The sequence below is a fragment of the Platichthys flesus genome, chromosome 3 (genome assembly GCF_949316205.1).
Source record: "Platichthys flesus chromosome 3, fPlaFle2.1, whole genome shotgun sequence".
Classification (NCBI taxonomy): Eukaryota; Metazoa; Chordata; class Actinopteri; order Pleuronectiformes; family Pleuronectidae; genus Platichthys; species Platichthys flesus.
Genome location: NC_084947.1, coordinates 24,301,873 through 24,327,000, shown reverse-complemented (window position 1 = coordinate 24,327,000; position 25,128 = coordinate 24,301,873). Strand labels below are relative to the sequence as shown.

Here is a 25,128-nt window from a genome sequence, read left to right as displayed (position 1 = left end):
CTAGTCCACCTCCCTGGGAACAACAGTCAGTGTTACATCGCCATCCTTTCTCCTCACCACCACTGAAAGGACGCCGCTGCTCTGGACGGCTTCGCTCACTTCCTCCATGGCACGAACAGGCTGCCCGTTGATCCAGATGATGACGTCGTGGTCGAACATGCCAGCGCTGCAGAGAAAAGAATGCCATACCTGAGTGACACGGAAAGCCTAACTAGAACAGACCCAACCCGGCAGGGTGGATCCTATACCTTCAGGAAAATATCATTGACCTTTTCGACAAGTCTGCTCCTGTGTCAGTTTTCTTCCTCCAACACAGAGTAAACAGGCGGTGGGCTCACGGCGTAATTCACTGCACTGCTTGACATTTATATATGAGGCCATTATTCTGACTGATGATCTTCTGGAGACTGATTAACAAAATGTGCAGGTCTGTAGAGCCAGTCAATCAGATCTTCCCAGACAATATTGAGGAGCACAAGAAGCAGCACAGCAGACAATTCAACACAGTCATGAAAAACTCTGCTGTATGTTAGACTGCTGCTGTTTGCTGTTCAAAGCTTCAGGCTTCACTGTCACAGGAGACGATGCCGGACTATTAAGAACATTGAGAGTCCGAACAGATACATCGTTTCGCCTGGTCGTCACCCAGATGTCAGAACTGTGCCTGTGGGAAGCACGATTATAATGAGCAGCCAGGACCAAAGTTGTAGAGTGCAGCCTTGAGAACTGCAGGGATGCTCTTATTCAACACCTCAGAAAAGATCCAGAAGCCTCCACAAGCAGGTGCAATTCACCGCTGTTGCATTTAGTAAAACCCAGTGCCTCGGCAAGCTCAGACTGTGTATCATACAGATTAGCTCAAGTAACATTTTCCAACAAAAACAACTCAGCAGTGTGGTTGCCTTGCTTTGAATCCCACACTAGTGGGAACAAACAAAATATAAAAACATTTCATGAGGTAAAAACTTTCATTTTATGTTGACAAAGTTATTTTAAATTATCATTATATTTTCTGGTGATAGCAACAGTGGAGAGAGTCTGGATTTGTATGTTATTCTCACTGTAGCTTTAAAACCTCTCTCATATTTACCAGTACTGTGACCTGTGTTTTTCGAAGACTACTCATTTTGCTGATATGTTCACAAATGAAACTGCAAATTAAAGAAATCCATAAACTTGATCACATTAATTTGTCATACCTAAATTATTTTTATAGGCTGGGGAGGTCTCAATATATGTAAAATGTAAACTAATTTAATCCAATGTAAAAACCCAATTTGTTTTTTTATTAGGGATAGATAAATAACTAATTTGTGAACTAAAAGCAGTTGTAGTAATGAACCCAGAGAGAATTTTCATCAGATGACCACAGACACTTAACTCCAAATGAATGCTCATGCTGCTCTTTGTCTTCTGAATGTGTGACCATCTTCTTGTGAAAGGGTTTCAACTGTTTGGTAACTCCCCCTGCACTCAGGTGTGTCTCGTTCTGGATCCAATGATGCTTTCAGGAATAAGTTATTCCCTCCTTGTGAATATAAATTCTGCCAGTTAGAAACCTGTGCACTGACCTACACTGTCCTGGAGAAGTCCATGATAACAGAGCTGGACACTGTCAACTCTGCTGGGGGTGCATCTCACACACTCAGTGCTGTTGTTGTAAATGCCAATCAGTGTGGTTTTTTTCAGCCTTTTTTGCTTAATGAAATTCAATGAAATGTTGCACAGCACATATTACTGGAGTATTTAACCAGACACTTACGTGGATGCAGCTGTTCCAGGCATCACCTCATAAACATAAACTCCAGCGCTCACATCTGGAAATTGGTCTTCACGCTCCTTGAGATCCTCGATCAAACTGGACACAAAAAGAAAACATTACAATGGATGACACAAACATAAACAGCATTTTCCAACAGAGCAACCTCAAACGGGAGAAACACACAGAAGACACAGAAACACTATTCAACAGTATGCCATGTTATATGGCTACAGACTTGTATGACTCTTAAGAATTGCTGTGTAATCACAGCAACGAATCATTTTCATTCACGGAAATGCACGTAACATATTATACACGACATGTACTTCTAACTGCAATATTGACAGTGATAAATGATCTGACCTTATATACTATACATCAAATCTGGTGTATAGTATATAATCAAGTGTAAACATAGACGCTCTCTGGGCGTCTGGTGTCAAGTTTTTAAAGACACGTCCATGCTGCAGCCTCACAGAGCTGCTTGGCTTTTCTAATGAATATGTGCTATGTTGGAATTCAGTCAATTGTGAGTTGTGATGTTAACTTACGATGGTGAGAGCTGCAGCATCCGGACACCGATGTATTTCCTTTTTTGCATCGTGTGTCCTAAAAAAACGAATGAATATTAAAATTAGAGATGACTGACAGAAAAAGAAATTGAAAGCGGTCAAGGTGTAATTCTCTAATCTGTAACAGCTGCGTGGGATCCGGCCCACCATTGACTCGTCTGCTGTGGGATTCAGAGAGGAACTGGCAGATTTTGTCCACAGGGACGGCAAAAGAGATTCCTGCCGTCACTTTCAGAGTGTTGATGCCGATTACATCTCCGTCCTGTCAGACACAGAGTAGAAGGACAGCCATTGGAGGGCAGTGATGGTGTCACTGATATGATAGCTTTGCAAAATGGAGAAACAGAACAGAGGTAATATTTTGGCTATTTTCCTTCTAATTCACATAATATAGCTCATTGTCTATTAAATTAAACATTTAATAAAGTGTACCATTGGTGACTGGGACTGTCTGTTAGTAAGAACTTCTAGAGGCAGCAGCCTTGATTGATGAATGCATCATCTGCATGATGTCATGCTGTAGCCACAAAGCAAAGGCCTCTATAATCAGGTCCTGTCCTAAAATACTGTGAGGGAGGCTGAATCATGAACCTGAGGGGGTAGACCTGAGATTTTGTGTATTAAATAAAAGGAAATCATGACCTTAGTCCTCACTGTCATAAATAAAACAAGAAAAACCTCTTACGTAGCAGAAAGCTTAACTAGTATGCAAATATTAGGATATTATTCCTATACACATGATGCCGCACTATAAATCTTCTTACCAAGTTGACAAGTGGTCCGCCAGAGTTGCCGTACTGTGAATCAACACAGCAACAGAAACATGTTCTTACTCATCGTGAATGCAGAACAAAAACATGCATCAAAAACAGAACCACGATGAGTCATTTTCTGATCCCACTGACATTAATCATGGCGTCAGTTTGGATGTACTCCATGTCGGAGTCCTTGAAGCCCAGCTCCTGGCCGGTGCGCTGGACAGTGCTCACGATGCCGGTGGTGACGGTGCTCTGCAGGGAGAAGGGGCTTCCCACCGCCACCACAAACTCACCAGGACGCAGGTCTGAGGACTGGCCGAGATGCAGCACAGGCAGGGGCGTCTGCACCGGGGCACAAAGACAGGATGACCCACAGAGAAGGTTCATATTGTTAATGGAACACATGCCATTCATTATTTCATCATCTGACCTGTGAACTGTGAGGTCAGCAGGCTAACTAGCTTCTCTCTAATTCCATGGTCACTGAGGCGGCTCGCCCTCTGGTAAATAAAGCTTGATTTACAAGCTGTGCTATTTGGACAAACCAAAGTGTTGCCCTGTAGCTCTTCACAGTTTACTCGCAGTTCCAATCGAATTTTTTCCAATGTTGCTTTGATAAATAAGAGCTCAGTTTTATATGGAAATGTCATGACTCTGGGCCCTGAACCCAAGGACAGATTGATAGACTGTTTTTGGACCTGATTACATTTGCAGCGCCTTTTTAGTTAATAGACATTTACCTTGTGTTCTAATTTGTGTTTAGATCGGTGGTTCACTCTGAGCTATCAATCATCTTATTTTGAAATTACGCTCCTAATGTTCCGAGTGTAAAGAATCTCTGGCTGTGTCTCAAATCACCAACTTATTCACTAGGGCAGTGGTTCTCAACCTTTTTTCAGTGAAGTACCCCCTTCGAAGAAAAAATTCTGCCGAGTACCCCCTAACCAGCGCAAAGCATTTTTGGTTCAAAGAAAGATGTAATGTGATTTATTAAGCCTTGTAACTAGACACATTCAAATTTAAAACTCCATCAATGTCCATAACATTGCTCATTTGTAGTGGTCTCACTTGAACTATTACGAAATAAAAAGATATAAAATAACTAAAGACTTTTATTATTAACTTAATTATAGCTAAACACTTCTTCCCAAAAAATAAATCATTAACTTAGTTTTAAATAAAAGATTAGCTCAAAACATTTTTTTAATATTCATCATCTTAAAATATCTTCTTTAAGGATTGAAAAGAATACTGACAGGTAGCTTGTTTCCATTGGCTTCGGTGAGGCTTTTCACATCGTGTCTTGAGATGACCTGAATTCAGAAAGTTTCCTCTTAAAAAACTCAGGTGGCTTACCAACATGACTTTCATGTTTTGTCTGGAGATACCGCTGAAGATGTGGTGGCTTAATGCCACTGCTGGCTAATCTCTCCCCACAGAAAAAACAAAAAGTGTAAATAACCCAATCTATGTTATTGTTAATATTATTGAAGTGTCTCTGTTATTTTATTGTGACATATTTGCTCGCTTTAGGGTCATACAATTTCATTTCCGCTTTTGTATTACATGCTTTTATTTTGAAAGGGTACCGGTAGATACGCGGACTTATTGTTATGAATCATTAACTTCACAACGGAAAACTTTTCCATTTTAGCGCCCCTCCGAAGAGGCACAAGCTCTCAAGGTGTTGTTTAGGGAAGGCTCTCTACTCTGGTTTCGCCATCTTTGGTACTTGTCCCTCCGTGTTTCAGCAGCATTGCTGCTGCACTTCAACTCGACTCCATTGTTGAAGTTTTCAAGGCAGGTGATGACAGGTGATGACAGGTGGCGTGTGCCAGGTTGGGTCAAACCATCGGTATGGGGGAGACTCTGTGTTTTTAGGATAATTAAATTGAAAAGCCTACTGAATATAAAATTTAGTTCATGAACTTACACTTATATTTTATTGAATATTTGTTAAATAACAATTTTTCAAGGATTTTTGAATGGATGCTAATTTTAAATATATTTAAAAAAAATCTCAAGTACCCCCTGGAGTACCTTCAAGTACCCCCAGGGGTACGAGTACCCCCATTTGAGAATCAATGCACTAGGGTGTTCTTTATAGAGCTCTATATAGTGAGCTCAGAAAGCAATGTATGATAGTATATATATATGCTCATTTGACTGTGGGTTGCAGACAATTTTTCTTGATGCATTGTGACACTTGATTCTCTCTGTCTTTCTTATAATTTGTAAAAAGCCCACTACGAGCTAATCACTTCACGATGCCATCAATATGTTCTGCAGCTCAGTTTACTGAAGTCCCTGGAGAGCTGCAGCTGCTGCTTTAGAACACATCTGGTTATAGGGTCATAAATGATAAGATCTTACCTTTGGGTCATAAATCAGTTAACATGTAAAAGCTGACAGAATTCTCTATAGATTTTTTTTTCCTCAACTTTTCTAAATTTAATGTATGTTATATAACCTCCTTATATTATTTCTTCAGTTTTGCTTGTAAATTTGTATCTTTATACTTGAAAATCACCACTTTATTCTTAAAATCTCATATTTATGTACTTTAGTAATGTTTAAGATAAGATTCCATCAGTAAAATTATCTCTGACTACAATTCGACCTCAAATGTGTGAGTGAATGGTTGCACTCGGTAGAACCTGTACTTAGTTAGTAGTTTTCAAAATTATTATTAGGTAATAATTACCTTACTCTTGATTATTCCCAATCAAGCCAAATTTATGTCAATGGTGATAACAGGGGCTCAGTATAATCTATACTACATTCCTCAAACCAGGATCTCCACTAGAAATAAGTGTTTGTTTCTTTCATAAGCTTCCAGACTGGGTAGTTTCAACATGGGCCGTGGTTAGTATAGAGCAATCTAAACTACGTCTTAGCTTGTCTGTGCCTGCTTCCTCCCATTATAGGCTGAGGCCATTTATCTCTGGGGTGGATTGCAATGCTCAGCTGAATTTATAGCCAATTCCCTCAGGGCATGGAGCTTTCTTACATGACGAAATCTGCCTTTTGGGCATCTTTTAAAACTTCTCCAGAGATACATGACATTGCACAGCTTGTCACTGCTTCTTGGTTGTTAAAAGACACATTTCTTCACCTTTATAACAGTCAAATATAGAGTCTCCTCTTACTCCTCGTCATCTCGACATATTCTTGTATTCAGATCAGTACTGAAAATGTTTACCGTGCTTCATGCTAAACAGAGTGTGATGATAGTGTTCGGGAGCAGAGACCCCCATGTCAGAGCAGAGAAATGTTTTATTTAGAACAGCACTTGCTCTCCTCAGACAATTTATTTCAAGATTTGAATTTACAAGACATGACCAAATACCACCCAGAGGAATTATGATGACAAACTGTCCATGTGAAAAAAATCTAATTTTGGAGGACAAATACCCTGTGATGAGAGCGAATTTGCACCCGATTTAGTGTGCAGGATTAATACTCTTTGATGTTAGCCGTTGGCTGCCAGGCCAGAGAAAAACACAGGACAGAACTCTAATCTAAGGCCCTCGGGAGGCTGAGAGGAAACAGCAAGCACTCACATCTGGTTCAATTTTGATAAGTGCGATGTCCATCTTCTGGTCCATGTCTTTGACTGTGGCGTCGTACTGTACACCGCTTTTCAGCTGGACTTTTATCTTCTGCTTGTTGGTGAGCACGTGAGCATTGGTAATGATCCAGCCATCCTCTGACACCAAGAACCCAGAGGCACTCGACACAGAGACCTCCTCGCCAGAAAATGGCCCTCTGGTATGAGAAAAGGCAAAAGATGACGGTAACTGCAGGAGCATAAGCTGTAAAGGTGACACATTCATCCAAGTCTTTCATCACGTAGTTTTACCTTTGGAAAAGCTCCAGATGCACCACAGCGGGGACAATCTTATCGACTACATCTGCGATGAAGTTGAACTTGTAGCGTATACTTCCTGGATGTTGCACTCCTTTGAGGATTCAAAACATTAGATAAAAGATTAAGATAACAGACACGCAAGTAGAACAAATGAGGGAATGTCAGCATCAGCGTGTTATTTTCTCTCCATACTGAAATGTCTAAACAATTATTGATTGTTACCTACTGACATGATTGATTCTCGAGAATAATCTGGGGGTGATTGTTTTTTGTGACATGGCTTTTATGTTTTCATGCCATTAGATGAAGTTTCCCTAGCTGAGTACACCAATGCCCATGTTGCCCAGGCAATTAAAAAAGCTACAATTCTATTTTTAATTTACCCTTCAAAGGGGATATTACTTTTAAATCTTTTGAGGCTTTTTATTAAACTATATCCATCGGCTATAAGTTATTTGTTCCGGGACTAAGACAACTGGCTCTATAGACCAAATAAAGCTTTAAGAAGAAATTGGAGAATTGCAAGATAGCTCTGTTTTCTGCTACAGCATAGAAAACCAGCTTAATAAGTAACAATAAACAAAATCCTACATTTCTTTTTGACGCTGTAGCCAAATTTTACCAAAAACAGCCATATTTATCTCCTCGACCCTCTACCAACAAAACTTTACCAAAAAAGCCTCAGATTTTTGCATAAACATTGTTCATTTATCAGTAAATCTTCACAGCTTTCTGTTAACATGCTGTATCTTACACATTTTTCAATATTTAGTTAATACTTATTTATATGAAAGAACACAATGTTTTTCTCTTTCTAAAATAATACATCCTGCTCCTTAATTCATATAAAACTGAAATGCTGGTCATTGGCCCAGCCTAACAGTAACTTTTCACAACTGTGTGATTTCTCAAAGTATGAAGAATGTATTCTATTTGATCCTACCCTCTGTTTAGATGGACGTTGGTCTTTTCTATCGATGGCAGATGCTCAGACTCTAATTCACATTTTTACATCATCCAGACTTTCTTTTATATATTTTCAGTCCTGCCACGTACTATTACTAATGATCCTTCAATGGTTTAATATGCTGCAGTGAAAAGTTTAATACATTTTGAAAATATGACAAACATTACACCAATTTTTGTTTCCCTCCCCTGCAGGGCTGCAACTCCTAAAACATTTACACTGAGGATCAGCGGCATTATTATACTAAAGGTGTCAATTTGTGTATCTTTTAATAATTCATGTTAAATTGATAAAACATGGAAATCAACAAATTCTGCAGGTGAGAAAACAGTATATACCTATAGGATATTGTGAACCAAAAATGTACACTTAATAAACACACTTACTTAACCAATTTACTTACTACTTACTAAATATCCATCCATCGGCTTGCTATACCGCTTATCCTTTGAGGGTGTTGGGGGAAGCTGGAGCCAATCTCAGCAAACACGGGGCATTGCAATTTAAAGGAAGGTACACCCTGGACAGGTCATTAGCATATCGCAGAGCTAACATACAGAGAGCAACAACCTGTCAATCTCACAGTTACAGAGTTCCCGGAGAAAAACCCACACAGACATGAATAACATCACCCAGAACGACCCCGGCCAAACTGGGAACCTCTGCGCTGTGAGAAACCCGTGCAGCACCACCCCCTTTAACTAAATAATGAATGTTTAAATTAGCGATAACATTTAGAGAGGCTGGTGAGTAAGTATAATTGTTGTTGGTATGATATATGCAGTAATAGTCTGCTCTGGGGTCAATCGTCAACTAAATTATTCGCCAAGTCACCTGACTATTGCTCAGCTGTTGTTTCAGAACCATGGACAGCGTCATTTTTTGCTTGCCGAATTGTCTGTTCTAGTAATGAATGGAGCAAAGGAGATCATTGGCCAGCAAAACATATCAATTAGTCAATTAGTTCAGTTTCTTTGCACGTTCGCTTTCAGGTGTAGTTCCATTCACAAACACACTGTGATATAAATAAAATCTTGACCACTCACACAATATTTTACTTGTGGAAACAAAAAAGATATATGACAGAACCATACACTATAGCTCCTGATTATCAAAATCGATCTGTTGCACTAATAGTACTGAGAAATACCTTGCAAAGTTATGTGTTCCTAAGTAACGTTATCTGTTAAGAAACTGGTTTAAATAATTAAATAACAATGTTAATTCATGTGTGAAAGAGCCAGGTTTAATGTAGGTAGCATGTGAGTGAATCCAGCTTCTGAATGACTCGCTGCTCTGTAGTGAACAGCACAAGGAGCTGTAGTTATGCTGGGTCAGGTAGGCAAAACTTTATGTGGTAAGCATAACTCTCCACATTCTATGCATGTTCTACCCTTTACAACACACATTACTGATGCAGTCCACTAGATAGTACACAACAGAACTTGGACCATAAAGAACATCCTGTAAATAAAAAAATAACGGAGGTTTACCTACGATTACTCCTGAGATCACTGCAGAAAAAGCGGTAACAGCATTATCGTAGATGGTATGTGGGGTCCTTATATCAAGAACGTTGTGACAGTGGTGAGTATCTGCCACTTTACTCCCCCTACCTTTCACGTGCATAGAAATATATAAATGCTAGATGTCTCGTCCACATTGCGGGCCAACGGAAACGAGCGTCCGCACATGGCGGCCATCTTGCCACAGGTGGCTCGCCCACCCATAACATTGTGTTGGTAGTGGAACATGTACTTTTTAAATAAAATAAAATAAAATAATTCTTGATATATATTTGTAAAGGGAAATCTTGTACCTATATAGAACATTATTCTATTCTTTAGAAAATAACATAATTATTCATAAGTATGCAGTGTCATAACTACATCTCTGACGTTTATAACAAACCAAACTGTTTAAAAATCGAGAAAATTGAGCAAGTTCTGGTTATTTAAAAAGTACGTACCACTACAACACAATGTTATGGGTGAGCGAACTGACTGTGGCAAAATGGCCGCCATGTGCGGACGTTCAACGCGGTTGGCCGAGACATCTAGCCTTTATATATATATAAAGTTTTCTCTGGTTTTAGCAGGAACAACTGAGCTAGATTAGATCTGCTCTATTTGGAAACACTAACTGGACTTAAATGGGGTCATATCATTTGATGTGAGTCTCTAAGTGACATGGACACCTATAACCATATTAGCTGTACAAAAAATGCTGACAGTATAATAAACAGAAGACATGAACATTTTTAAATGTATGATGGAAAAGAGATACAAAACTACAGGCAGGATATTGGCATCATTGCCGGCAGGGAGCTACTACGATAAGTGTTTCTTTCACTTGAGTCCTGGAACTGTAAGCATGAACAAAATATCTTTAAAAGAAAAGATCAGATTATAGGTCTGTACACACCATAGCCACAATCCGTCTCCTCTGCCCTTCCTCCACTTTGCCTAGCTTTAGTTTTCTATCTGACATAGAGGCTTGAGTGCCTCCAAGATTCTTTTAAAAACCAGCAGCACATTTGAGGCCGTGCAATGACAGAGGTTCTCTCCAAATGTCAACACCTTCTCGGACAGATTTTGTGTTTATCGAGTTTCCCAAATGGACTCTGCAGAAACAGCCTTAAATTCAAATAACAGTGTGTCCATTGCCAAGAGCTACTTTGGCAGTACACCAGGCTTTTCTTTGCCTGTCAGAGAGCTCTACTAAAAAATCACCAGGATGTGACCTGGTAACCTGCAGCTTTGACTGTCCTCTCCATCCCACTGTGTGGCCATGCCAACATTTAAGAGGTAGATCATCCATCAGATGAAAACCACTCGGACACAATGTGTCACAGAACAAATGTAAATGTGCTCATAGCCCGACTTGCAGCTCACACACGAAATTCAAGTTTGCTTTACGGATCTGTGTTGTATGATCACATTAAAATGATGTTCTAAATCATGGAAAAAGCTATATATTTTTTTTTTAACTTGTTTTTGACCACTAGTGTGGGGCTCCATTTTGGTTGCTCTTCTGGTTGCATTTGGAGTTGAAGTTATCGCTGCATCGCTTGTCTATAGAGGCTGTGTTCAAATAGTCAATTTGGCTTAGGAACTTTCCTAACTGAGTGAAATGACACAGAGGTATTTCAGTGGCCACCATAATAATTGTTGTTTTAATCTTCTAAATTATAAGTATAGGGGCTGCTCAGTAACTTATCCCCTTCCTTTATGAAAGAAAAAAAGAAAATGCAATCCCACAATTTATAGTGGCAGCAACATTTGAAGCGACACAACGCTGTCGTGTCACCTGGACAGAAAACACTATGGTTTATTTCTCATGACATGATCCACAACTGATTTAAATCCTCACATCTGTCAGAAGTCTCAGTGAACAACAAGCTTAGGGAACTTATAGTTTACTATATCATGATGAGAATTAAATACAAATATAAAAGATACTCCAACCCCCCGATTGTGGAATGAACTTGATCAAATAAATAAATAAATAATATTTTCATGTCATTCTGTTTGAAACAAGAAGCTTACCAGGTTCACAGCACAAAGTAGCTACAGGCTGCTTTTGTAGTATCAATAAAGTTGGTATAAAAATGTTTGCATTTGGGTCCTCACCAGTTTCTACACATGACAGTTGGTTGTTTGGGCAAGCATCCACTTTGATGTCAATGATTTTGTTGTGATAGGATTCAATGGTTCCCAGGTGATGAATCCCTAATGTCTGTTAGTCCTCTAAATTGTTTTTTTCCCTTATTAATCAGGTACAGTTTTTGTTTAGGTGAGTAATGACACTCCCATCAGCTTTAACTGTGTTGTGTATACACTAAGTTGGTGTTTTTACAACAGCATCTCACTGTGAGGATGTTAGACTGCTGACAACAATTATCTCGAAGCACCACTGCACTGCCTCCCAGAGCAGCAGCTTGTATACTGATGGTGTATTGTTATGGAAAACATTGTTTTCTGATATGATCTCAGATAAATAGTATACTAATAATTCCACAAACCCCTAATTTAGTTGTAGACAGTGAACTAAACCAGTCACTGAGGACCATATGCAGCTTTTAACCAATACATGTGTTCAGACTTAAACGTGAGGTAATGACTCCATTTTCTTTGAATCAGTACAGGTAGAAGACCACAAAAAAATTCCTTCATAAATTTATGTTTTGTTAATGAGCCACTTCAAGAGACACAGACTGAAGGGTTAGGGTTAGGTTTAGGGTTAATTTATAATGTATCTTTTCTGCAAGGGTTGCGTTCACTTTTTAATTTAAAAAAGAAATAAAACATAACCTGCTGGCCAAAAGCTTGCAAACAACAAATGGCTCATGTCCAGAAACAGAGATGTGTAATATCTAATTGTATGTACTGTCTGTGTAAAAAGAGCTGCTATAATTGATTTGTTTAGAGTTAGAGCCAGACCTAACTAGTTTAGAGAAAGAAGAGGAAAGGAAAGAAAGAAAGAAAGAAAGCTCACCTGAATCGCACCGACCCCTCCTGATCAATATGACCGGAGGGGTCCTATCGAACTCGGCTCTCCTGATCTCCGCGTCCAGGCGGCAGATGCTGGGGTACGTCCTGCCGTCGCTGCCGCACACCGGCCCGGGGGAGCCGCACACACAGGAGCTGCGGGGCCCCTCGCCGGTCCCAGTTCCCGGCACAGAGTCGCACCGCAGTCCTTCACCGCAGGTCAGGCCGCCTCCGCTCCGCTGCCCGCACCAATCTCCCTCACCGGGGGCGCACAGCGCGCAGCAGCCGCACCCGTCCGTCACCTGGCCGTAGTAACAGGCCTGGAGCTGCACCGGGCACCGAGAGGCATCACACACCTGCGGACACGTTTGTCTCCGTCTCAGCAGACCTGCATGACCTGCAGAGATGAGGAGGGTGAAGTACGCGACAAACTTCGCCATGACCTGAAATCTACTCACAACAGCCTTCCTTCCTAACTTCCTAACTTTCTAACTTTCTAACTTCCTTCCTTCCTTACTTCTTTGTGGGTCCAAAGTACATCCGCTGATGAAGTACATCCAGACTTATACCATGAAACAAAGTCCTCTCATTGCAGCTCTTTTCATAGCCTACAGTTCTGGATGAGGGCCAGTAATTCTCTTCAAGTAGCAGCACGCTGCATATAAGCATGTATGGTTGGCCCTGCGTGTGTGTTTTGTGGTAACCCAAAGGCGATGTGCGCGTGTTTCTGCCTCCCACTCTTGGAGATATTTGCATGTGTTGATATGTGGAGCAACAGGCTTTCTTTTCATTTTGCAGTTTGTAATCAAAGCAGAAGAATTTATTGCAGCAATGCACCTGAGGACCACATCTGAACTGTCCGATTTTGAGATACTATAATTGATCGTTGGGTTCCATTGCATTAAATGTTGCTTTTCTTTGCCAAAGGGATTTTTTTGGAATTGACATTCATGTCACATTTAACACTTTGAGCAGCTTAAGCTTGTGTGAATAGCTCCTGAGGTTCTTTTCGAATCAAAGAGAAGGTGGTAGGAGTCAGGCAGGAAAAAACGACATACAATCGGCCGGGTTAGCATAGTTGTCTCTAAAGGCCGCAATCACAGTGGCAGGCTGCGCTAAACTTAGTACATACGTCATGCCCCTGCGCTAGACACAGCTTAATGGAGGGGGGGGGGGCTGGATGTGGATGAGGTGTAGAGTGGTCGTCCTCCAACCGGAAGGTCGGCAGCTCGATCCCCTCCCCTCAGAAAACTTTGGGCAGACATCTTTCATGCTTACTCTACAATTTTTGGTGTGGTCATCCCTCCAAATCCATTCTGTGCCATTTGCGGCTTTACTAATGCAACTCGTCCTCTTAAGGGCAGGGCCCATGTTGTCATAGCTTTCACCTCTCTGCTTGCCAGACGTCTGATACTACTCTCACGGAAGGAACAAACACCTCCCACATTCAGTAGATGGATTAGAGACACCATGTCTTTCTTGAAACTTGGGAAAATCAGATATACTCTGAAAGGTTCCATACAGAGCTTTGAGAGAACCTGGACCCTTTTCTTGTGGTAATATGAGAGCATACAAAACCCACTACAAGATACAGATTAGATGGCAACCACCCCCCCCCTCTTTTATTTATATTTTCATTTTCATTACCTAATTATTTATTTTTTATAATTAAAATTTTTTTTTTTTTATTATCTTAATTTTATTTCCTTCTTTGTTTATTCTCTCTGCTTTGTCTTGCAGCATTGATGTATGTAATTCTATTGTAATAAACTAATATTCCTATATACATATATATACATTCTAAAGTCTCTCCTAATGTATGTACTTATGGGGTAGGCTGGCTGGGGGTGGGTGGGTCTTTCTGTGGGTAGGGGTATAACCATTAGATATGAGATGTGTAATTGTATAATTGTATTGATTACCCAAAGAAAACCAATAAAAAAGTGTTAAACATAAAGGCCGCAGTCAAGGTCAGAAAGGGTGAAGCATGCTGTCACAGTGAGTGGTAACACGCCAATCATTTTAATATTCAGAAAGCTTAGGAAATACTTGGCATTTCTGCTGGAAGACATTCCAAATGTTGCAAATGTGGCAGAAATTTTAGATTGGTGCAAGAAAAGTGGAGATGGGGCAGTGGTAGCTTGTTAAGACAGGGCGCTGGGGCACCGCCCCTCCAACATCCTGAGAAAAAAAGCCTATTTAAACATAAGTTAATTAGATAATAAAAGGTTTATGTCATCGGACCATAGGCTGCTCTTTAATTTGGTTCTGCAGATTTTCCTAGGAACACTGCTTTCTGACCCGAGACACTTCTCTTTTATTTACAGTGAATTGGTATTGATTTTTTATCTAATGTGATTGGTCGACCCTCTTCGCCTTCTCAGGTACATCCACTGTCACTGAGTTTCATCCGCTGCGAGTTGACGGTCAAACATACAGACCAACCAGACCCACCTGTCCTTCCCGGGACATCCGCCCCCAATTAAAGAATATTGACCCCTTTAAAGCGCACATTCTATCCACCAATATGTATTTGAAATCTTTGAGGGACATATTTGTAACACTCACTCACACACACACACAGACACAAACACACACACACACACACACACACACACACACACACACACACACACACACACAGAAAGGAGGTATCAACATTATACAGTAGTCAAGATGCTTGAGCTGGATGTGTAAATACTAGACAACACAGCTTTTGTTAATTGGAATAATGCTGTCATGCACTGTTTGGCAGTAACCCCCAAAGCTGACCTGATGCCTCATAAGGTAAGGCAGAGTGTAGATCTTTAATATATATATATATATATATTTTTTTTAATAGGGATATGTTTTACAGTTCAGTTACAACAAGGATTTCCGTTATAGTCAATTGAGGATTTTTCATTGATGTGTGTTGAACACTTAAAGAGTCAAATTAGTATATTTAAACTAAGGTATATAACAAGATTAATGACTTGACCAGCAGTGGAAATTGTTAAAAGCTGGATTCAGCTCGGGCCCGCTCAGTGCTGCTTTGCAGTCCTAACATTTTTAGAAATTGTATTTATATTTATTTATTATTCAATAATGGTTCTTTCTCAACCCACATTAACTTCTTATAGTAGATGGTATATTAATTTAATGCTCATTGTAACTAGAAATGGTGCCACCTCTAGATTGCTGCAAATGTTTTCTCCACATTATCCATCGGCTGTAATTGAGTGGTAAATGTTATCTTATCTTATCTTGCGCTTTTGCCATCATTTGGAGCCAGAGTTGTTTTATTTAATTTGATTTTTCTTTATCTAAACCTTAAACTTGATGAACACTGATGACCTATCAATTGACTTTGACCCCTTGTGGTTTTGTGTATAAGCATGTGAGTGCTTGTCTGGGCTATAGGGGCTGCATCACTATAGTCTTACTACTGCTTCAAATAGGACAGGTAATCGTGACAGTGAAATTTACTCTTGTTTTACTTGAATTCTCATTTAGATTCGATCTAAAACAGTTCAGTATTGTACTTTTGTCAAATATTGTCCTAGGAACTCTGCAGTCCTCGTGCTTTTTGTTGATTCTTGGGAAAAGGGGAAATGTAAAGTTATAGTACCCATGTATGTTTTAATAATTGAAATGTGAGGAAGAACCCAAATTAAATATGAATATTTTATTAATTTCAAGTAATATATTATGACAAGAAAGGGGTCCAGGTTCTAATAGGGGAATGCGTGGCCTAGGGGATAGAGCGGGTGCTCTGCAACAAGAAGGTTGCAGGTTTGAATCCCACTCTTTCCCATCTGCATGCCTAAGTTTCCTTGGCAAGATACTGAACCCCTAAATGGCCCCTCTGAATGTTGAGTGTACTAAAAAAATGTTAGTCGCTTTGGACAAAAGTGTCAGCTAAATGACTAATAATAATTGTAATATTTCCCACATGAGTTTCCATTGAAATCTTAGTGGGGGTGGAGCCTGTTCACTTCCTTTAGTCAGCTGTGTGCTTCAACAAAAGGGAGAGTCTTGGTGCCCTCTTCCCTTTCTCTGCGATAAAGTCCAGCTGGTTATAGTAGGTGTCTATCACTTCCTTTGACGTAACAACCTCCAGGTCCTGCTGGAGGAGCTCACAGAGGCTCTCAAGAGACGGCCCGTCTCCTTTCTGCAACAGCCTCCTAATGCATCAGTGCATGGGAGGTGCATGGAAGTGCATGGAACAGCTCCCCAATAAACCTACATACTAAACTACATAAAATACAAGGAATACAAAATATATATAATATAATAAATTGAATATAATTATTAATTTGATCATATAAATCGTCAGTTGTTTACACAGTAATTTGCATAGAATAACAACAAATTCAAACTTCACAATGCTGTGATTCTTCTTATTAAAGTTTTAACACATGTAAATAAACTGAACTCTACTGTTCTGTAAAGTGTTTTACATTACTATGAGGCAAATTGTGATTTGTGAATATGGACTATACAAATAAAAAAAAAGTTTTGATTTGATTCTGGTGCTCCATCCACTGAGATGTTAAATGGGAAAGACAGTTTAGAAAATGTATGGAAATATTATTCAGATTTTTCCCTTGCAAGTAAGACATCGTAATAACAACTGTATAAATACAGATTTATAAAGTGGATAGAAGTTTTATATAAAGAGTTTAAGCATATATCTTAAAGAAGGCTTCTAGTTAGTTCTTAAGGAAACGAATGAAGTGGACAACATGATCAGATTAACTCAACTTGGAGCTGCACTATCAGAAAGTGTATGAATATCACTCTGTTTTTGGGATTGGTTATGTTTCCTTCTCTTCCTTCATAATTACAGGATGCAGCAGTTAAGGCGATTATAAATCACAAACCAATATAACACTCTGTGTAATATCACGTCATATCGTTTATTTAAAATAGAAAAAAGCACAAGTGTATCTGCATTGACATGTACAGTGGCATACAATACAAGACAACTTTACAATAACGGCGTTCTCCAAAGTCTGTACAGGGTTAAAGTGACAAATGTTGAATTTACACTGTGGATCGATGAAGACGAGGTGGAAACTGTACAAACCTCTGACTGAAGGAACTGTTCACCTGAGCTGGTGAGGATCAGAAACATGATGTAAAAGTGTAGAAAATATCTCATCTCTCATTTTATATTTGACACATCTTCATAAGACCAGACATTGATAATTATTATTAAAATCTGGACAGTGGTGTTTCTTCTGTAAATTTCAGTTTACCAATAAAACCCCTTTAAAACGTCTTTCTGCTGGAATAAGAAAACAAATGAAATGTCTGTGTGACGTTTTACCCCCCTCCCCCCCCCCCCTCTTCTCCACAACAGCTCTAATCCAAAGTGTAACGCTGTTCTGAGCGACTGTCCCTCTGTGGTGGTGTCATCATAGCACCATGGAGGGGATGTGGTGCACCAGGGGCATCTGGTGCTGGTGGACCATGGCCGTCATCTGTGTGGGAGGAGGGGTGACACGCAAGGGCACGTCGGCATTGGACAGCACCGGCTTGTGCCGAGCGCTCTTCTGGTGCGCCCTGAGGCCCGCCAGCTGCGAGTACGCGCACTGGCAAACGTGGCCAGTGTTGCCAATTTAGCGACTTTGTTGCTAAATCTGGCGACTTTCCAAACCCTCACAGCGACTTTTTTGTCAAAACTTACTAGCGACAAATCTAGCGACTTTTTCTGGTGTTTTGGAGACTGACATGAAAGCACGTATCGTTCTGCAGTTACTGTCCTCAACGAGCAGCGGGTGCTGCCGTGAGCCTCTAGGCAAGCTTCACTCCTGGCGCGCCCCCCCACGCACATCATCCTGCGGCTCACATCATCATCACCGCACATCATCATACAGCGCACATAGTCTAACAGAGCACATCATCCTGCGGCGCACATCATCCTGCGGTGCACATCAACCTGGCGCACATCATCCTGCAGCGCACATCATCCTGCGGCAGACATCATCCTGCAGCGCACATCATCGTGTGGCGCACATCATCCTGCAGCGCACATCATCGTGTGGCGGACATCATCCTGTGAGGGAAACATCATCCTGGGGCGCATATTGGCGCACATCGTCTTGCGGCGCTCATCGTCCTCGGCGCACATCATGGTGCAGCGCACTTAGTCCTGCGGCGCATATCGTCCTGCCGCGCACTTCATTCTGCGGGGAACATCATCCTGCTGCGCACATCATCCTGCTGCGCACATCATCCTGCTGCGCACATCAAAGGAGGAGGGTTGGACCTAGAGCTAGAAGTTCCACCCCACATTGCAGCCTTTTGATTAAATTTGATATGCTAACATTTAACAATACAGGACAAAATCGATTCATGTATGTGGGTTTAGATACAGCATTAAAGTCATGAAGTTATTTGAGAAGTGATGGCCTATTTCAATGGCAAGATAAAAAAAAACAGCACAAGAATACAGAAGCGAATTGCATTCACTTTTATTTTTTATATTGTTGGGCATTTGTCTCGGAATTTCCGAGATAATTATCCCAGAAAAACAGAATAATTTTTTTTTAAGTAAATGTAATACGCTTCTGTAGAAGAAAGCTTTTTTTAAGTTCTAAACATATTTAGGGTGTTTTTTTCTCACTTTCTGTACGTCCTATAGCGACCAATACATTATGCAAATTAGGCGATGCAATATTTAGCGACATCTAGCGACTTTAAGAACAGCCAATAGCTACTTTCCTTACTGAGGAGTTGGCAACACTGCAAGCGGCTCTTGTAGTGCCGCTCGCCGGTGTGCAGCCGGACGTGGTTGCGCAGCGTGGACGACTGGCTGAAACGGCGGTTGCAGAGGCGGCACACGAAGGGCTTGCCCAGGCTGTGGATGCGCATGTGAGAGCGCAGGTTGCTGCGGGAGTTGAACCCGCGGTGGCAGATGACGCAGCGCATGCGACCCGCAGAGGAGGAGGAGGATGAGGAGGATGAGGAGGACCAGGAGGAGGAAGTGGGAGAGCATGAGATAGGGCCCGCACAGGAGTGGGATTCATCTGGAAGAGAAAACAAGGAGTGGGGTTATTTAAATGTCTCAGGTGTGTGCTGCTGCACAGAGGAGGATCTACACACTATTTAAAATTGAGTTGATGCGTAAAAGCTACTCACGATTCCTGCTTTTCTTCAGGTGCTCTTCAGGAGAGGCGGTTGTCTAGTGGCAGAAACTTGGACTATGGGCAGAGAAGGTCTCTGGTTCATCTCTGGTTCGACTCCACGGAGAGACAACAAAAGACGAACCTGGATTGATCTGTCCAAAAATCCAAGAGTCTTCCTATCCTGTCTAGTGCCCCTGAGCAAGGCACCTTACTCCCCCAACATCTGCTCCCCGAGCGCCGTACATGGTCGCTCGTTCTGCACCAAATGGGTCAAAAGCAGAGACTAAATTTCCCTACCTGCATGAATGTGCCTTTGCATGTCTGTGCATGTGTTTGGGACGAATAAATGCTGAGTCTATTCCAGGAACTCCAGGGATTCCCAGGAACGTGTTGTGTGTGTTTCCATACCAGACGAGAAGCTCCTGGTCTGGAGGGATGGTCTGAGAGGAGGAGGAGAAGAGGGTCAAGCTCAGTAAATAACAATGCCAGATAACCTGACAATCAACTTCAAATTGCATTACGAACAAACGCAATTCGTGGCGAATAAAGATGGCGCCACGAACGGCTGCCACGGTGTGTTGGTGCGCACTGCTGTGTTTGTTTTTAGTATTTAATTCTGTTAATTGCGACCCAACTCGGATTACTTTCACGATGGACGAGCTTCTTAACATCAGGGACACAACACCATCTGATTTATGTCCCAACTTTCTCGCATCTTCCGTGGATTTAGTTGATTTACTGGTCAAAGGTGCGGTGCTCCTCGGCCACGCAGCGAGACTGAGGCGGAGACGGAGAGGAAAGCGCGCTGGGGCTCTGGTGCGCTTCAGGGAGAGAGGATTTCGCTCATCACTCCCGTGCATTCTCCTCTCTAATGTCCGCTCGCTGTGCAATAAGATGGACGAACTGCGCCTTCTCATCCGGACAAATAGAGACTTCTCCCTCTCTTCTGTATTCTGTTTTACTGAATCGTGGCTGACCGAAGCCACACCGGACTCCGCCGCACAGCTGACCGGCTTTCAGCTGTTACGCGCGGACCGCGACCCGATCCTCTCACGCAAGGCAAAAGGCGGAGGGATTTGTTTTTATATAAACCAGGGCTGGTGCAGCGACGTGAAAGTCATTTTACAGTCCTGTTCTCCGGACCTGGAAACTTTTTTCATCACCTGCAGACCGTTCTACTCTCCCCGGGAATTCACCTCTTTCATCCTGGCTGGAGTCTACATCCCCCCGCAAGCTGACGTGCGCGAGGCTCAACGACAACTCGCTGAGCAGATACTGGGAGTGGAGAGAAGGAGAGAGAACACATATTCCCCCGTTATTGTCCTTGGGGACTTTAATAAGGGGAACTTATCTCAGGAGCTCCCAAAATATAAACAGTTAATTAAATGCCCGACCAGGGGGGAGAACACCCTGGATCACTGCTACAGCACCATCAGCAAGGCTTATCATGCAGTCTCCCGCGCTGCCCTGGGTCTGTCCGACCACGCTCTCATTCACCTGATCCCGGCTTACAGACAGAAACTCAAGATTTCTAAACCTGCTGTGCTGAGATCAAAGAACTGGAGCAGCAGAGAAGCTGTGGAGGAGCTGCGTGACTGCCTTGAAAACACAGACTGGGACATTTTTAGAACTGCCACTTACAGCCTGGACGAATATACAGATGCTGTGACGTCCTACATCAGCTTCTGTGAAGACCGATGTATTCCAACACGCACCAGGGTGTGTTATAACAACGACAAGCCCTGGTTCACAGCAAAACTCAAACAGCTTCGTTTGGAGAAAGAGGTGGCCTTCAAGAGTGGGGACATGGATAGGTTCAGACTAATTAAATACTCGTTTGGCAAGGAGATTAAGGAGGCCAAACGACTGTATTCAAAGAAGCTGGAACAACAGTTTGCAGCCAACGACTCCTCGTCTGTCTGGAAGGGCCTTCGTGTGATCACTGGCTGCAAGACCAAATCCCCCCACTCTGTGGAAGACTTGAGACTTGCCAACGATCTGAATGACTTTTATTGTAGATTCGATAGACCCTCTCAAACCCCCCCCGCATCTATCACACCTCTTCTCCCCAGCCTGGACAAAGACACTAGCCCCCCCCACAAAATGGCCCCAGACTGCCCCATCACCTCCATCCCCCCCTTCACACCTCTCTCAATTCAGGAGAGAGATGTAAATAAGCTCCTGAAGAAACTGAACCCCCGCAAGGCAGCTGGACCAGACGCTGTCTCCCCCTCTACACTGAGGCACTGTGCGGATCAGCTTTCTCCATTGTTCACGGACATTTTCAACACCTCACTGGCTGAATGTGTTGTACCCGCCTGCCTGAAAACATCCACCATCATCCCCGTTCCCAAGAAGCAGAGGATCACAGGCCTTAATGACTACAGACCAGTCGCCCTGACCTCTGTAGTAATGAAGACCTTCGAGCGACTCGTGCTGACCCACCTCAAAACTATAACCAACCACCTCCTCGACCCGCTGCAGTTTGCCTACAGAGCCAACAGGTCCGTAGACGATGCAGTCAACATGGGACTCCACTTCATCCTCCAGCACCTCGACTCCCCCAGCACCTACGCCAGGATCTTGTTTGTGGACTTCAGCTCCGCATTCAACACCATCTCTCCAGCTCTTCTCCGGGACAAGCTGACCCAGCTGAGCGTGCCTGACCCCACCTGCAGGTGGATCACCAACTTCCTGACCGACAGGAAGCAGCGCGTGAGGCTGGGGAAGCTTGTCTCTGACACCCGGACCATCAGCTCTGGAGCCCCTCAAGGTTGTGTGCTCTCTCCTCTCCTCTTCTCCCTCTACACCAACAACTGCACCTCCAGCCATCCCTCTGTCAAACTCCTGAAGTTTGCCGACGACACCACCCTTATTGGATTAATTTCCAATGGGGACGAGGCCGCCTACAGAGAGGAAGTTAACAGCCTGGCTTCCTGGTGCAGCCAGAACCACCTGGAGCTGAACGCTTCAAAAACTGTAGAGATGGTGGCAGACTTCAGGAGGAGCCCAGCCCAAACCGCCCCCCTCACCATGTGCGACTCCCCAGTTAAAACAGTGGAGTCATTCAGATTCCTGGGGACGATCATAGCACAGGACCTGAGGTGGACGGAGAACATCACCTCCATCACCAAGAAGGCCCAGCAGAGGATGTTCTTCCTGCGGCAACTGAGGAAATTCAGCATGCCGCGGAAAGTGATGGTTGAGTTCTACACAGCCATCATTGAGTCCATCCTCACCTCATCCATCACCGTTTGGTTCGCTGCCTCCACTGCCAAGGACAAGGGCAGACTGCAGCGGATCATTCGGTCAGCTGAGAAGGTCATCGGCTGTGACCTGCCGGCTCTCCTAGACCTGTTCCACTCCAGGACCAGAAAGAGAGCAGGCAAGATCATCGCTGATCCTTCCCATCCCGGTCACCACCTGTTCCAGAGACTTCCATCTGGGAAAAGGTTCCGGGCCGTCAGGACTAAAACCTCGCGTCACCTGAACAGTTTTTTCCCCATGGCAGTGGGGCTCACAAACAAGCCCCCCCCATCACACTGACTCTGCTGACCCCCCCCCCCCCCCACCCTCGCACATAATTTATAACACTACATTATTGGCACTACCACCAATCTTTGCACCTTAAAACCGAACACAACACATTTACTGTATATATTATTTTTTCGATATTGTTGTTTTTTATATTGATGTTTATATTGCTCTATATTGTTGTTTTTTATATTGTTGTTTGTAAAGTGCACCAACCACACCAAGGCAATTTCCTGTATGTGAAAATATACAAGGCAATAAAAAGAATTCTGATTCTGATTCTGATTCTGAATTCTCCTTGCTCATCAGCAGGTGGCGCTTTTCTAAAGGACATGTAAATCCTTGCCAGGCCTCAAATAATAATCAGCTACAAGCTCTACAAGCCACAGTGAAGTATCGGTGCTGCCTTGTAGAAAATGCTGCTGCCGATCTGCACCACCTCCAGATTTTGCTCCTGCTCGTTCCAGGCGCACTTGAAGTAGGTCAGTAGGACTGGCATCGATGATATAACGCACCATGCCATCTTCATTGAACACCTGAGCGCACAAGTGTAAAAAATGATACTTTCATATAAAAAACATACGATAAAATAGACATCTGATCTGATGAATCAAATTTCTGTCTGTCAGGTCTTTTTTCGCAGCTCACCTCCAACATTAGGTCGTTGTTCTTGAGCAGGTCCACATGCTCAGGGGCTAGGACTCTCCCATTGAAAGGAGCCATCTCTATCCCGGCCTTGATCCAGTTCTTTGAGAAGATGCCCAGACCATCTCCGGGGATGGAGCTCTGCGCAATGATCACCTCGCTGGGATGCACCAGACTGGACAGCTTCTGCACCTCTGCAAAGGAGAGGGAAGAAACGTGAGCATGCAACATGCACAGGAATTAACCTACATCGAAGGCCTAAAAATTTTTTTAAATGTGCATAGGGAACAAAATCACACAAATGTAGAATAAAGTCGATAAAGCAGAGAGGGGAGTCTGTGTTCAGGGCTTCTCATGAAACAGGATTTGCCGGAGAGATCCTGAAAGCAGCAAATGGACTGGATCTTATTTTGGTCACGAAATATTAAGCTACACCTTATCCTCTGTTTAATTTGATTATCTGGATGAATTGAAAGTTTTTGTTGCGCACAGAAACCCCCTTTGAAAGCATTTTCATCCGCATCAGAATGGATGGAAAAAAGAAAAAGAAAAAGATTCTTTAATGTCAAAATCATAGATCTTTTTTTTTCATGTGAGGCTGCGGGAAAAAAGCAGTGGTGAATGGGGGTTAAATGGTTCTCTAATGCCCAGGGTCCAGCAATTGGTCATGCTTCAGATGTGATATTCATTAAAGTTTACTGGAAAAGAAACGACTTATTCCAAATTCATTATCCTTTTAAGAACTTTGTTGCAATAAATTTGAGCGGAATGAGACTAGGATTTGTTTAAAAGACGAAGGAATTTTTTAATCAGGTTATTCTGTGTTTTGAAATATCTGTCAGCATTGTGACAGTAGACCTCTGCTCATGTACCTTGGTCTCATACACTGTGCCTTTAACATCTGGCTGTTACCAACATTGTTGCTCAAACAGCCAACAGCTGGAGTTAGTGAAGGGTCAGAGCTGAAGCAGCATGTACAGCTGTAATGGATGACACAGGGAAGCTGGGTAAAGAAGATGCTTGTGTCATCAGTATTCAGCCTTGCATTAATTTGTAGTGCTTGGTGCCCTCGTGTCTGAAGTGACAGACTTTCTACTCACCAAACAAAAATGATTATATAAAGTAGGCTACCAGATGGTTCTTTAAAGGAGGACTGATTTATCTTTATGGCCATTTGGGGGTAGCAGAACGATGTTATCATAGTATTAGTGAACAATATGCCTAGACATGTATCAGATATATGCAAAGTAGGCTTAATTCACAGATTTGGATCCATCCACCTGATAGTCACCCTTCTTTTAGCTCCATTATGCTGGAGCATGGAAATGGTAAGCTGAGTCTGTGAATGGGGTTTATAGCAACAAGTCAGTATTCAAACCATTTTTCAGACACTATTTTTGAAAGAGGACCCAAG

The 25,128-nt window shown here is 42.4% G+C and overlaps 1 protein-coding gene and 1 pseudogene across 1 annotated transcript; both read right to left on the bottom strand.

Moving 5' to 3' along the window:
* On the bottom strand, positions 1 to 12,860 carry htra4 (HtrA serine peptidase 4). Its single transcript, XM_062381903.1, has 9 exons — positions 12,428 to 12,860; positions 6,955 to 7,054; positions 6,656 to 6,860; positions 3,240 to 3,434; positions 3,099 to 3,131; positions 2,482 to 2,596; positions 2,314 to 2,371; positions 1,763 to 1,858; positions 1 to 166 (listed from the first exon to the last, which is right to left on the bottom strand). The coding sequence occupies exons 1-9, from the start codon at positions 12,858 to 12,860 to the stop codon at positions 1 to 3; spliced, it is 1,401 nt and encodes a 466-aa protein (XP_062237887.1).
* Positions 12,861 to 17,822: 4,962 nt separating this feature from the next.
* On the bottom strand, positions 17,823 to 23,945 carry LOC133934031 (PR domain zinc finger protein 12-like; annotated as a pseudogene).
* Positions 23,946 to 25,128: the final 1,183 nt, after the last annotated feature.

Bases quoted from the DNA above. Each gene is read 5' to 3' on its own strand.
- htra4 (XM_062381903.1), bottom strand. From the start codon at position 12,860: ATGGCGAAGTTTGTCGCGTACTTCACCCTCCTCATCTCTGCAGGTCAT. The intron at 3,132-3,239 runs GTCAGTGGGATC...GTTGATTCACAG, and splicing joins AAACTGACGCCATGATTAAT to TACGGCAACTCTGGCGGACC. The intron at 1,859-2,313 runs GTAAGTTAACAT...TTTTGTGTCCAG, and splicing joins ATGCTGCAGCTCTCACCATC to TTTGATCGAGGATCTCAAGG.